Source organism: Phasianus colchicus, chromosome 14 (genome assembly GCF_987193195.1).
Source record: "Phasianus colchicus chromosome 14, bPhaCol1.hap1.1, whole genome shotgun sequence".
Lineage (NCBI taxonomy): Eukaryota > Metazoa > Chordata > Aves > Galliformes > Phasianidae > Phasianus > Phasianus colchicus.
Genome location: NC_143449.1, coordinates 6,424,357 through 6,439,512, shown reverse-complemented (window position 1 = coordinate 6,439,512; position 15,156 = coordinate 6,424,357). Strand labels below are relative to the sequence as shown.

Here is a 15,156-nt window from a genome sequence, read left to right as displayed (position 1 = left end):
CTGCCATGCTCAGCCTGTGTGCTTTGGCGGCTTCCTGCACTGCATGTATCAATGTTCTTAAAATTAACTGCTGCCTCCCAGTGCCTCATACAGGCTGCTCTGTGCAGGCAGGAAGGCTGCCTCTCACCTCTCAGGAGTTGTCCTGCACTGCTCTGATCTACTGGTTACTCCAGGTCCTTTCTGAAAGCAGGAAGCAGAACTGCGCTGCTCCGTACCCACGTTCCATGTGGCTGTGGTCTTTTCCTTGTTTCCCAACAGTTCTCAGCATCTGCCTTGCAGGAAGCGCACAGGTGGAAAACATTCCTCTCTGCTGATGTTTACAGGCTCTCAACCTTTGTCACGAGAGTGGAGCAAACTGCAGCAGGTCGTACTGCCATAAGGCACACAAACAAGGTCTGTTTGGCTAAAATTTAGCTGTTTTCTGCCAGCTGGGAGGTCAGCCAGAGCGTGCTGCTACAGTTTTTTTTTTTTTTTTTTTTTTCAAAAGCAGAACTTTTCTCTTTCTTCTGCAATATGGAAATCTGACATGCTAAGCTCCTGTGTTTTGACGTGGACACGTTCATTTGTAGTATCGTCTTGCTATATTGGGAAGGATGTTTCGTTTTCAAACAAACAAACAACAAAAAAAATCAGCTTATCAGTCTGACTGGTTGGTTTGACTTAGTGTTCCAGCCCTGCCAGAGCAGCACGTGAGCTTCCTAATTCTAAGAATAGCGTTGGTGAAGGATGGGAAACCAGGGACTGTGCATAATGCCTTCCTAGAAACTCCAGTACTGTTCACTGTAGCAGGAAAAGAAGCCGCTGTGGCAGGAGATAAGGAATTTTTGCGAGGTAAATAAAATGATCACAAAACATGGGAGAGGTCTTTTTAGCTTTTGAAGTTGCCAAGCACTAAGTACTGGAACCCTGCTTTGAGTTGCAGATAGAGTATTTATTTCCAGGGTTTAGAAACACAAAGTTACTCTTATATCTTGAAGAGGAAGAGTAACTTAATTCACTGGGATGTGCTGTTACCAATCACTTTGTTTAAATGGTTTATGCAATGAAAAATAGATCATGTAACAGTTTTTTTTAACAAGTCATGTTTTTTTGCTCATGGAAAGGTCAGTCAAATCACAGCACAAAGTATATTCATTAGCTTAGTTTGAACATCATTACTTTGTTGCTGAATGGAGGAAGTATGTGAAATATGTGCTTAATGGCATGGGTATAGCTGAGTGTACACCCAAATAAGGATGTTTCTGTGTGTCAGGGCCTTGATTGGGTTACTCAGGTACAGCCACTGAGTGTGCAGCGCTCCAGTGAGAGCATGCAATGCTCCAGTCAACGTGTCTGTTTCTCTGATACGTGTTTGTCGAGCTGGCATCCGAGCGTGCGAGTTGAGAAGAAATCCTTTACTCAGATAACGCCTCTTGCCTCTGAGTTATGCCATTAAGTTAAAGCCTGAAGAAATAGGAAAATGGCACAAGATAGTTAACTGTGGTTAACTAAAGTCTGGGGTAACAGAATTCTCATTGGTTTGTAAAGGATGTATTGCAGCAAATCCATTCCCCCTGCCAGGCTGTGCAGTGCAACGTGTCACACCACGGGGATGCAGCATCCCATGGCACTTCTGCACGTGCACGTTGTGCCCAGGTGCTGCTATGCCCGGTGCTGTGCTGTGCAACAGGGCGCCGTGTGCCTGCTGTGCGCTGCTGTTCTCAGCCTTCTGATCTGTGAACGCCGGCTTCCCCTAACCTGAGGTTCAGGAAACTGAGAACTTCGGTGGTGTTCTTCAGAAGGCTTTAAATTGCCTTAGTCTTTGATGTGGAGATCTTAATCATTTAATTATCTTAAATTAATATCTTCTGTAAGCAAAGCTTTTATCCTTTTAGGAATCAGTTGCAGGATTATGTCAGTAAAAGGCCTTCCTGTAAAAACATACTATTTAGGGTGGATTTCTTGGAGGGAAATAGGACATGTCTGCTCTGCTCCTAAAACCCTGTGGTGTGTTTTAAAGCGGTCTGACTTGTGTGACCTTAGTAATTCAGGTGCAGGAAATGAAGTGTGTATTGGATATATTCTCATCTGATACGCTTCCAGAGAGAACACAGAGTGCACAGTCTAAATAATTAAGACTGATCTAATCCTTTGCATCTATTTTCTATGAAACTATGGATTTCTTCTTCATAGAAAACACGCAGAGCTCTTTTTTAGCACATTAATTTTGAACGAAATGTTTTTCTGGGCAGTGGCTTGCTGCCATCCCAGTTCAAACATTCACCCTTGTAGTTTCTCTTCTGTCTTCTCGATCTTTTCCTTCTGATCATTTATTCCTTGGGAAGATGACAGCTCTGTGTAGTTTCATAATCAGATCCCATCTCAAATGGGTGAATTTAAATTGATTTGTGTACTGTGGAGAACATTAATTTAGTTTCCCAAGCTCTGCTTATGTATTTTGAGAGGTGATCTGTGAAGGTTTTCTGGATGCTTTCTGCATTCATTTTCCATACTGAATGCTCATAGGAAGTTGAATTTAGGAAGAGAGCTGAAGTTGGAATAAACAGGAGAGTCCTGCACGTGGTGCTATGAGAACTACTTCAAGTAGTATTTTTCTAGGCTGCTTTGAAAATAGGGGGAGTTTTGAGTTCAGGCTTTTGCTGCTGGTGTTGTTGCAGTGACCAGTTACCAGTTACTATTTGTTTCTTACCTTGAGGTGGATTGAGGAGATCTTGGAAAAGCCCCTGAAAGCCAGGGACGTGCTTAGGTCAGCTCTGAAAGCACAAGTCATCTTCAGAACTGACCAGTGAGTTTCATTCAGTGCCATTTGTTTTGGGACTGGGGCTGTTCTGTGAGTGTTGTTCCTCCCTTCCTGGCCAGCCCACACCTGATGTCTGCTTTCCTCTTGGAAGACATGTGTTGTTTATCCGACAGCTCCCTTTGCAGTTCCATCAGTGTTGAGTCAAATACATTCATGTGGTATTGGCAATGAAACACTAATCATCTGTTTCAAATTGTTGATCAGCAAGTCTCAAATGTGTGCTGTGAACATGGAAAACTGACTGGTGGATCTTACTGTGGACACCAAGGTAAGAAGATCTGCCTTCCAGGAACTGTGCTGCTTTTCCTGGTGCTCCTTGTCCTGCATTAGTGTCATGGGCATAGGGAGGTGAATCCCTGCAAATCTCAGTGCCCAAGCGCTGCGCTGCTATAGTCCTGGGATAGAAACCGCCCCTTTTCCTAAGGACCTTCTCATGAGGAACCACATGGAGGTGGAAATCCACAGCCCTGTTCTAGGTATTAGCAGCACTGCAGACAGCAGCCTTTTCTCCTCGACACTGACCCTGTTTCAGAGCTCTGACTGATAGCTGCTCCTGTGTGTGCACAGCTGGAGCTGCCTTCACAGAAATGGAGCCATACACAGGGTCCTGTGGGCAGCTGGGTTCCTGCTGGTAACAGCTGTAGCCCTGAGAGCTGTGGGGCGTCCTGGGGGTGCCATGGGAAGCTGCTGCTGTTGGCCATGGTGCAGCTCCACAGCTCAGAAGCAGCTGCCTGGGCTGCCCTGGTGCTGTGGGGACCCCTCTGTTTGTGGGCTCAGTTCATGGGAGGGGTGCAGGGTTGCTTCAGTGTCTTGAGTGGGCGTGAGCGGGGGCCCTTCCTGTACAGCTGTATCTATAGCCATAAATAAATGCTGAGGCTTTTGTCTTGCCAGAAAAGAGGTGATGAGCAGCAGCCAGCTGTGCTGCTCCAGCTGCAGTGCTTATTTCCAGCAGCGAGGAGCTCAGAGCATTGCTAGCAGCCAGCAGCTCTGGTCTGAGGTGCTCAGGGTGTCGTGAGGCTGCTGTCAGCTGTAGGTGATGTCACCTGGGGCTTCCTTCTGTTTGTTTACAGTTCCCACAACTTTATTTTAGCTTAAAAACTAAGGGGAAACATGAAAACTGTTGTTTATAATCATGGGAGAGGGGGAAGAAGACTTCATGTACTGCCTGGCAAAGAGCTGGGAGTGCTGTGCGGCCCTGCCCAGGGGCACTGGGAGCTGTGACAGCTCAGCTGAGTCCGTTCTGGTTCCCTACAAACTGATGTGTCAGCTGGGGCTGTGATTTGCTCCCTCTTAGCTAGCATTAGTTACCCTGCTCCTGTGTTGTGCCGAGTTTGTTCAAAGAACCGCAGTTAGGAGTGCAGCAGGTTTTCCTGCTCTTAGGCTTTTCCTTCTTCCCCTCTCAAGCATCTGAAATGCGATTTGGCAGTTTATAAAAGTTGCTACAAACTCGAAGGTATTTATAAGTACTGAGTTGTGCCACGTGGGATTATCCTGCTCAGACGGCCCGGCCCTGGCTGCTCCCAGCGCTGCGGGTGTGCTGGCGGGGATCAGAACAACTCGTCAGGCAGCTTCCAGGTGAGCGTTAGGTGTGGAGGAAGATGCACTGACAAAAGCAGAGACAGTTTTTGAAGTTCCTTTCATGTAAGCTCATAGGTGCGGAGCAGGGAAGGGGTGAGGGGTGTTGGTAGATGTTAATTTGTCCTGAATGGGGGTTTAGTGCAGAAGCCTAAGCTGTTCCGACGGCTCACTGGTGTGCGTCGCTGAGGTGTGACTGGCCTCAGGCTGTGAGGCCTGTCCTTTGCTCCTACAACGAAATGCTTATCTGAAGGGGAAAAGCATTTCAGAAATAACAGCTTCATTCGGCCTTTATGAAAGCAAAACTGCAGCTAACACATCGTGCCTTGTGTGTGCCAAGGAATGGCCTTTTGTAGCCATCTTAGGATGTCTGTGGAATAACAGAGATGGAGATCTTTGCGGGTGTATTTTTTTCTCAGATTGCAGAAAACGAGTTGCTGTGTCTTTGGAGAGTGTTGCCCAGCCCTGGTGCCGGACCCAGCAGCACAGCCCCTCTGTGCCCTGCCGTTCCGGCGGAGGCAGCGCCTGGGGCAGCCCCTGCACTGCTGGCTGCTGTCTTCTGAAGAGGCGGTGTTCTCTGTAGGGCTGTGAAATCTGAGCTCCTGTAGCTTAGGGTGGAGTCGGTGTGTTTAATGTGTGCGTGCTTCATGTGATGGGATATGCAAGTAAACATACAGGTTTGCATTAGTATATATAACATTTGCTTGTGCTCTCGCCGTCACATTTCTTCAGCATATTCCTGAGGCAGAGGTAATTTGGTACTGAACTCTCTCCAGCAAAATGCTGAGACCCAACTGCTGTCCTTGTGGCCCCACAGAAAGCACAGCTCCTGTTGGGGTCAGGGCCCCTCTGCCCCCATAGGCTGAGATGCCCATTGTAGGACCTCTCTCCCCGATGGCATGAGGCTCTCCCTGAGCAATGGGAGCTTGTGCAGCATGGTTTGGAGAGGGGAAGTGAGACTGCTCCTGCGTGTGATGCTTCCTGAAGACTTTCTCCTTTACCCTAGCTGCCATTTGTGCTGTGGTAGCAAACTTGCTGCTTACTCCCTCCCTGTGTGGCAGCAGGGGCTGGTCCTGCAGGTGGGCAATGCGAGGGAAGAGTCACCCAGTGCCCTGAGTGGCTGAGGGCTGTGCTGAAGAGGGGAAGGAAGGCATCTGCAGATGCCATCTCTGCACGTGCCAGGAGAGGAATGGTGCGGGCATAGCTGCTGGAAGAGTGGAGACTGTTGTCTGTAGATGCAGCCCACATGCTTTGTGAGCATAAATGCACACAAACGTGCATTTGTGTGGGAAGGGCAGTGCTGGAGATGTAAGTGGTCCAGAAGGATGTACAGCTCAGGGATGTGTTTTGCTTAGATAAGTAAAGGGTAAAAATAACAGAAGTGATGGAAGGGGACAGTCTGTCAGAACTGTAATGCTTGGGTTGGCTGACAGTAGCACTCCGGAGTGAAAATGAGTGTTCATACAGCTGAGCTGGGAGCAGGAAGGGTTTGCAGTGAGCTGAGACGTGGCTCTCTGTACGTTCCAATTGTGCTCTCATCACCAGGTATTTGCCTCCCTCCTTCGGGCATTCCCATCCCAGGAGCCTGTGGAGTCACTCTTACCTTGGCACACACATGCGTAACTGCAGAGCTGGTGTTGTGCTCTGGGGCCATTCTCCCTGCCATCCCACCTCTGTCCTGTCACCTAGACTTGCCTTCCTGCTGTACTCAAGGGTTTTCCCCTCTCCTCTTACTGAGCACTTTGTATTTTGCTTTTTCCCATCACTTTGAGCCACTGGTTTTAGCTGACAGCAGTAAAGATATGGTTCTGGAGGTTTGGTGCTGCAGATGTGCACTTCTGTATGGTGGGCTGCCTTTCAGTGAGACGAAAACTACACTCTTAGGTATTTGTTGTTATAACTAAATTATGCTTTTTCCTGAAAAGTTGAGGCCAGGACACACAGTTGTTCTGACTTGCAGTGAGTGTTTATATTGCAGTTCTCTGCCTGTTGTGAATGGGAGTGTTTGTAGTTACACCTGGGGGAGCACAGCCCTGCCAGGGAGCTGCCTGCATGCAGCACTGTCCCTTTTGCCATGGATGAGCTCCACGCATTCTCCTCACTAGCAAACATTTATTTCCCATGTAACTTGCATTTAAAATGTCACCATTTTTTTTTTCCTTCTTCCTTTCCAGACTGACTGCATTGCCATGGAAACCATAGTTGGAAGAGAAGACTTTTCTGCTGGAAACTCCAGAAACTGTGTGGTGCTTTTGGAAGCCAAGCTCAGCTCCAGCTGGCTACTTTCATTTCCACCAGCACGGACACATCCTTCCAATTAATTTTGTCATAGACATCAGCTCTCTACAGTTGAATTAATTTGAATTGAGATTTTTCATAGCTGTGCTTTGGTGATGGAAATTGGTCTTTCCTGTCATGTCTATCTGGGAGGCAGCATGAGTGCTAATGGGAGATCCTTACACGCCCTTCTCTTCCTCCTGCCTCTCCCATTAATTTGTTTTTATTTATATTCTGAGATGTCAAAGCTGGTTTCCGATGTCTGCTTACCGTGGGTTTTGCTTCTCTGGTACGTTAACAAGTGGTCAGCTTAAAACATGTTGTTAGCGGTATTCGGGCAGTTCGGAGCTTTCTTCGGGTGGGTGGGAGGAGGAGGGAGAGGTTGAGGGGAGAACCTGCAGGGCTGAACCAGTCTGGAAAGGAGAGACCTCTTCTGCCTTTTGTTTTGTTTTGCTTTCATGGTACGAGCGAGACTTCTTGATCATAGGCTAGAGTACTTTAAATCAAATGTCTGTCATGGCTTAAGCTGACTTTTTTGCTCAGAATTTTGGTATGTACAAAGTAGGATTAATGGGCTGGTTGTCTTGTAGGTTGTTTTTGTTCTTACCCTCATGATACTTGTTTATAAACATGAATTGTGTAAAATGAGGTTTTTGTTTATGCATTCAAATGGAGGAGTGCAGAGTCGTATCCAGCGTTTGTGACTTCTGCTTTACATTTGTCAGCTGTAGCTTCTTAAAGAAAAACCACCCTAATTGATCTTACTTTCAGCCAAAGTCCCGTCTTTAATTTGGGACTGTTTTTGTTCTTTCTTTGTGGCATAATGGGAAGAAGTAAAATATTGGCTCTCCAGGTGTCCTTACCCCAATTATAGGAGTGCAAACAATGATTATTTGACATTTTCTAAAATAAATTGCAGAAAAATCAGGGCTTAAGTGCTTCACTCTAGTACTGATATATATATATTTTTTGGTTGAAATGAGTTTAGGCTTTTAACACTGCTATAAACGTAATAAACGTAAAGAGCATGACACTAGTTGTTGGTACATGCCATGTATAATGAAAGGCACTGACAATTGGAAAAGGGTTTAGAAGTGGTACATAAATCCTCATGCTGTACTGCACCACACAGCTGTACTCCTCTACATTGTATATTGTACAACAACCAGTCGGGCTGCCTCGCTCTAACACACAACCTTTACAGAACCGGTACAGTTTGTAGAACCAATCAGGCACCGTCACTTTTGCTCGGTGGTGTGTACCCAGATCTGCTTTTGAGTAGGGTTAAAATATACACGTCAAGTTTTGGAGATGACTTCTTGGGATGCGTGGTACCCATCAGTTGACGCAACGTCCGGTGACTGGAAGAACTGTTGTACGGGGTTTAAAAGCACAGATTGTGATTCTGGAAGAGAAGTTTAAGTTGGTACGGATATTTGTTGCTGCTAAACATACACTAATGAAAAATATGACCACTTTTCTAGACCATGATACTGTCTTGCCATATAGCTTTTGTTTGGTCTTGTAAATTAATAATGCAATACGTAGACAGCTTTTTATAAAGCTTTACATCTTTTTTAAGAAATCATAATTTGGATGAAGATAGTTCTAAACCTTTAACGTGAAAGGAAAAGGTTGTTTTGAAGAAAAACCTACATACCTATTTCATATTAGATCCCTGAGGCTGCCATTGTACAATATACAGCACTGATTTAATAAATGCTGAATAAATAATTAAATGGGTAACCTCAACTAGAGTGGTACAAATACTAACAGGTACGGCATAATAAATATGCAATCTTTTTGAATCTCTTAGTTTACAGCAACTAATTTATTCAGTATTGTGCTGGAAGAACGTTTTCAGAATATGTAAAACATATCACTATATATACTACCTTCCAGCTACCCGTTTATGCTGCTGTATAGTACAAAATACCAATGATGGAACAATGTTTGTCCTGTAAATTTAATTTGATACTGGACAGTTATCGTCTGTACAAACTAAAACATATATGGTTGAAACTGTTCATTATATTTGCTATTTCTGCTTCACAGATCTGTTTTAAAGTTGAGCTGATTGATCTGGCTTTGTCTTCCATTGTAAATATTGTTATGTTGTTTTCTTTGTAAAACACATCGCATCTGCGGTTCTGGGAGACTGGCTTGAAGCTCTGTATAGTGTTTATATTTATCTGACTTGGCTTTCCATAGAGCTACTTGCAGTAAATACGTGTTCATGTAGCTCCGTGTCTGGGTTTTATTTTTAAACAAACTTTTGTTTTCTTCCGTCGAAAATGCATTTCCTGCTGCTGCTTTCCTTATAGAGCACATTGTCACTCTTCGTCCCTGAAGATCTGAAGGAGCTTGTAGTGTATTTCAGGGCAGTGATTCTCAGCCTTTCCAATTTTCTCTGCCGCTTGGTGTAAAAGGTATCACACAGCAGAACACCAAGGAGCTTTCCCTGTCACAGAGTTGTGTGCTGGTAAACAGTGGAGCTTCTGAATGGGGGGTGTGTGTGTGGAGGGGGGGAGGGAAGTGGTCCGTGATGTTTCCTCCTTTAAATGCAGAGTAGTATGCCAGATCTTGTTCAGAATTTTGTTTAGGACTGGGCACTGTGAGCATGTAGTAACCTAGGAAGGAACTTTTAGTGAAGTATCAAATAGGTGGCTCTGACCTTAGGCTGAAGGGATCCTGCGTGGCTTCGAGATGTTTAGGTCCCAGTATGTAAAAAAAAAACCTACATAGATGTCTCAGTTTTCAGGTAAGAGACCCACTTGTAGAAACAACAGAGCTCAAGCAGGAAATACCAACAAGTTGTAGCACTGTTTCACATTCTTACTGATGTGAATGATGTGTTAATTCTGCATAGAAATAACTTGAAGCCATAGACATGAGCAGGTCTGCTCTCTGCAAATGTGGGTGGCTACTTTGAAATGTCTTTTCTTTCTTCAAAAACACCTAATTTAACTCTTACTCTGTTATTCAGAATACTGCATTAAAACAACTTGGTAGAAGTCAAGTTTACTTGAAGAATAGAATTTTCCCCAACTAAACGGGCCCCCTTACTGAGGGCCTCATTTTATAGCTTGTAGCTTCTACTGGGAAGAAAAACAAAAACAGCTCTACCAGCAGAGAACAGTGAACATCATCCAAATGCTGTCAGGACTGTTGCAACAGCCTCACATTAACTGCTTTGAGACCTCTGACTGGAAGTCTCGCTGGACCTGAAATGAGCTGTGCTTGAGGGCTTTTTGTTGTTAAGTTTTGTTGTTGTTTTTTTTGGGGGGGAGCAGGGGGGAAGGGGCTCAGACACAGCGTTTTAGGCTGTTTTTTCAAACTTCTTTAGATGAAGCATTGACAGAACTCACAACTCCTAGAGCATGATGAAAGCCCTCAATTGATTCCAGAAAGCAGTAGGACTTCCTATCTGGAGGCAATGCTAGAACACACGTTATAGGAGTCTTTGTTTTGAAATACATTCAGCAGTGCTAGTGGGCCTTGCATCACATTGTGCAGTGTGGTACTGGAAGTAATCAAATATCTGGGAATGAGGAGTTCATCGAGGGGAAAGAGAACCATTTAAGAGTTATCAGGTAACATCACTTGTATTCTTTTTCATCCCTGCACCCTCTATTTACTGCTGTAATAGCATTCCCTCAAACATACATTTTAGTGTTTATTACATTACAGTTTCTTTGTTTTTTTTCTTGCAGGGTCATGAAGGAACACTACAGAGGGGAGCACTGAGTTTGCTGTGTATATATGGGAGGTAAGAACATTTTCCCCCCTTTTTTATTAGAGGAACACACCAAGCTCAGGCACTTGCTTTGTTTCTTCGCTTTTCTTTCTGACTCACTGTGTTAATTGATTTTCAATTAAATTATTTTAAGATTTCTTTAAAAGGAAATTAAAAATAGACTTTCAAGTTACAGAAGACTGATGGTCAGGAAGGTTGAGCTCAGTGGGCACAGAAGCTGCTTGCTGGCGCTGGAGCAGCAGTTGCTGTTGTGCACTCCACCCTTCAGCTGTAGTGAGCACCTCCAGTGGAGCCAGCAGTTTGCTTGCTTTAATAACCAGTTACTCCTGACTTGGTTGCTAGTTGGGGCTGTTTCTTAGGCATTGGTCACCAGTCTGCTGCAAATGGGTTGAGCTAATAATCTTTCCTTCCTATTCATGATCCTTGAGGTCCCTTCCAACCCTGGCAATTCTGTGATCCTGGACACTGCAGTGTAAATGCCAGGGAGTGACACACAAAAGTACAGCAATCCTTGGACACATCCCTGGAGGTGTTCAAGGCCAGGTTGGATGGGGCCATGGGCAGCCTGGGCTGCTATGAAATGTGGAGGTTGGTGACCCTGCCTGTGGTGGGGGGGTTGGAGCTCCATGATCCTCGAGGTCCCTTTCAACCCAAACCATTCTGTGATTCCTTCTAAAGCAAAGAATTCAAGATACTTATCCTGTGCTTTAAAATGTAGCACACTGCTACTACTCCCCTGAGCTAATTACTGCTACTGCCTGTCAAGTGTCCTGCTTTTTGTCAACAGCCTGCCCTGGGAGGAGGAAGTTATTGTTGTCTCTAGCACAAAGCCCAGTGGAAGTAGCCACAGCAGCAGAAATATCCTGTGTCTGACCACACTGCTGAACTGTCTAAAGGGTAACTTCTCTGGGAAGAAGCAGTTACAAACGTGTAATGGTGCCCAGCAGTATACTCCTCACTCTTGGAAAACAACTCCCCTGCTGCCCCTACAGTGGCACTTCTGTACCATTAGCAAAGTCCACAAAATACACAAAGCGTATACTACAATGCACAGAATCTAGCATAATAATACTTTAGATAGCAAAATAATACTTTAGAACTTGGGCTTTAGTTGCTTGCAAGATCAATAAATCACTTTCAGGTTGTAAAGTTTATAAAACTGGTCCTTTCTCTATCCTTTGAGGTGAGAAATCCGTAGCCAGTGGGGGACTGGCCTCTATGGCATAGGACAAAAAACTGCATGCTTAAGAGCTTTTAAAGCACAACATTTACATGCAGTAGTTTAGTTCACTGTATTTCAAATGTTTTATGCTTCTCTGTGTGCTCACCTTGGTTTATAGGTTGTACTGTGACTGGAGAACCATTTCAGAAGTTTAAATCCCATATAACATAACCTGAAGCTGAAGGAAGCAGTTCCCTTTCAGTCCTGGATTGTAAAAGGTATTACTAGAGAGTAAAGGAAGCTACTGAATAGCCTGTGGTGTTAAGCACTATTTCATTTTTTACTACTACAGCAGTATAAATGCAAGGTTACTGCTTTTAAGATTTGCAAACTACTATTCATTTGGAAAATTTGCCTTTTTAAACTAACAACTGACAGCACACGTTCTTGAATTCCATTCTGCAAGAAGCATTCAAAAAACTGGGCAGTGAGGGGTAATGCACTCCCCCTTCTACCAACCTTTAATATAAGTCCTTGCTGATGCAGGCACTTCCAGGAATTTGGTCCTCTTTCTACTTCAGCTTTCTTTCAAAGCTGTATGGTGCCCTCGAGTGGCTACAGTGCTTGTCTTTTCCCCCATACAGCTTATAAATGCAGCTGTGTTATTTCCAGGTTCCTGCTTAAAATGAACTAAAGTAAGTTTTACACAATTAGCCAGGGAAATTAAAAATAAATCAAACTTTAGGAAAAAAAAGCCTAACTGTAGGCAAGGCTGATCCAGATCATGTTTAGGCTGAAGACGGTACATGTTCAAAACAGGGTTGTTTTTTTCACTTAAAATAATAATAATACATCTGCAAACAAGGTTTTTCCTGTAGTTTAATATTATATACTGATGGATAGCACCTAGAGGCCCCAGTCAACATTTGACGCCCCCCCAGTGTTGCACATAGACATGTCTCTGCCCCAAAGAGCTTACAGTCTAAGCAGTCAAGAAGTGGGAGAAAATAATAACGGTGCTTGCTTTTATGGAAGAGAAACTCAGATCTAATACAGGTCAAGTGATTTGCCTGCTCTAAGGTGCAGTATCATTTTAGTCTCTACTGTGTGTCTCAGTTAAAAGATGCTCCTTCCTCTCTATCCTACTTTTAACCAAGAAAAAAAAGCCAAAACAAAGTTAATGAGAACATACCTGTCAGAAGCGTATCTGCTTTTCTGTGGTCATTCCACAGGTTTGGGAACTACTTTGCTGCCACAAAAAACAAGCTGCTCTGCATGCTATCTATCTATGTTAGACTGGAATTATAACTCCTGTCTTGTCACTGTTCAGTCAGTTTTGCTGTGCACGCTGCAAAAGAGGCCCAATCTTAGAAAGAAGCACCACTGATGCAGTACTAAGAACAAACACGTTCTGCCCTTTCCTGGATCCCCATATATGAACACAACTTCTTGGTGATAGGGAGGCAAGACAAGCAGAGTTGGTACAGACCCAAGTGAGGGCTGGATGAGCTCTTTACCCTGGGTGCTCCTGGACTTTAGCCTCTATTCTGCTTTCTGGGGCGAGGAATAAGCTCCTGTGTTCATTTTAGGCTGCTGAGGGAGGAGCAAGTAGCAAGATATGGGCTTACAGTAAAAGAGACGTAATTTATTTTAGCTTTGGTAGCAAGTTATTGACTTGGAGGTAGCAACAGGTTCTGTTTATATGCATCAGCAAATCAAAATAAAATGGGTTGAAGGATGTACACTGCTGAATAGGCCACTCTCTACCAACATAAAATTGCACTAATGGAAATAGGATAAAGCTATTTTCACTTTAAACTAAACAACCTGTTTCATACCTGAAAACTTTTGAAATCAGCACCGATCTCACTGAATAAAGCACTGCCACCTGGGTTAATCACCAGTCCTATGTCTTTGTCAAATATGCATAAAACAAGATTTCTGATGTTCCATGGTTACAAGGACAACTGAAAGGAAAGGGTGAACAGCAATTAGCAGATAAATTATTAACAGTAGTCAAAACAAACAAATACACTTCACCTGTATAAAGCTCTATGTTGATTCACAAATTATGTTGTATTGATAGATAGTGGAGGTGACAATATACAATGAAAGTTGAAGTATCATCATTTTGAAAAACAGTCTTGCTTTGGCCAGGGAGCTCTGTGTATACATTAGTGTAAGTGAAGCAGCACTGACCATAAAAGCAGAACAATCATGGGCAGTTATGCATACAGAAAGTGATCACTTTTCAGCTATTGCACAAATAGTGACACACTAAGACATACACAGTAGGATTCTTACAAAATGACATCAGAAAGAAGGAACTGCATGCACCATCTTTAGAGGCCTTATGTGAACTGTACATACACAGGAGTTGCTATATATTGTAAATACATTGTGGATGCTTATAAATTCACATAAGATCAAAAAGATTAAATGGTAAATAGGATAAGATCAGTTTCCACCAGTTTACACTTTATTTTAGTGTTTCTTAGCATGTACACTATTTTGGCTAATATGTATGACTTCACTTCAGAGTAAAGAGAGGTTTCACGTAAGCATAATCTTAAATGCTTTGATAACTGGATATTCCCAAGGAGCAGCTTTTGTTGAACTATACCAAATATTACTAATGTGTGAATGTGACTTCTATTCAGAATAGAAGGATATAGGCATATGGCTGATCATTTCACATATCTTCACAAGATAAAAAATAAACCAACAAACTTTTCAAGTGGATTGGGATCTCTAAACACAAATAAAAACACTGGTAGCGTGGTATACGGTATCAACATTTAAAACCCTGATCAAAATGACTTCAGAATAATTGTGCATTTCCCCATATATGACAGGTTGGCAACTAAGGAAATGAAATATCAAATGAATAAATTGGTGTAAGAGTTGTAAATTCTCTGTACCGCAAATTTTGTAATAAAATACTGCTGTATATTTTAATTTTAGACATAAGCATTTTTATATCTGAGTCTGGTTTGTTTCTAAATGACTGAAAGTTTCAGCTAAAAAGGTGTTTACACAATATACACATTTCATTACTTACAGAGAAATAAGCTTAAAATTTCATATTAAAAACCTGGGATACAGTAGGGTTAGTAGCACCATGAAAAATGTTTTTCAAAACTGCAGTCTTGTTACTTGAAACATACTCAGTGCGTCGTGTTTTTCTTTATTCTCTTGACTGATCAAAAGGGTGCCATTTTGGTACAGGGAGAGAAATGAAAATTTCATCTTCGGATCCTTTGTGAACCACAAGTGTCTTTCCCATTTCCAGGAGGTCAATTCTTCCATCTCATCTTAGTCCTGTTGTCAAATATGTACCAAACAACCCTTAGCTTGGCACGAGTGAGGTACACTTGAATTTGCATGGTTAAAACAGTTTGGATTTGTTTTCTGTTTTCTTTCTGCACAGTAGCACCATTGTTACAGCTGGAGGACAGTGCATCTCAGGAATTTTCAACTGTTTTAAAACATCCTTCAAGACGTTACGTCTTCTTCATGCAAACTTGACAGCGACTAATACGCGTCCTCAAGTCTCCAGCTTTCAGTGTCTCTGACTGAGGTTTA

The 15,156-nt window shown here is 43.2% G+C and overlaps 2 protein-coding genes across 6 annotated transcripts in view; one reads left to right on the top strand and one right to left on the bottom strand.

Annotated features, from left to right (window-relative positions):
* The window catches only part of IRS4 (insulin receptor substrate 4), a 27,756-nt gene extending 12,667 nt beyond the window's left edge, over window positions 1-15,089 (top strand). Inside the window, exons 2-4 of one of the 4 annotated variants that reach the window (XM_090150074.1) lie at window positions 10,366-10,421; window positions 11,750-11,849; window positions 15,002-15,089. In XM_090150074.1, coding sequence (XP_090006200.1) covers window positions 10,366-10,373 — 8 coding nt within the window. In that variant the 3' untranslated portion in view covers window positions 10,374-10,421; window positions 11,750-11,849; window positions 15,002-15,089. Of the gene's footprint in view, window positions 1-6,549; window positions 8,894-10,365; window positions 11,850-15,001 lie in introns of those variants that run through there. The other 3 variants (XM_090150073.1, XM_090150072.1, XM_031594472.2) reach the window with 3 other exon arrangements.
* COL4A5 (collagen type IV alpha 5 chain) overlaps window positions 12,433-15,156 on the bottom strand; it is a 79,704-nt gene continuing 76,980 nt past the window's right edge. For both annotated transcript variants that reach the window (XM_031594471.2, XM_090150071.1), the window contains exon 51: window positions 12,433-15,156. In XM_031594471.2, coding sequence (XP_031450331.2) covers window positions 15,075-15,156 — 82 coding nt within the window. In that variant the 3' untranslated portion in view covers window positions 12,433-15,074.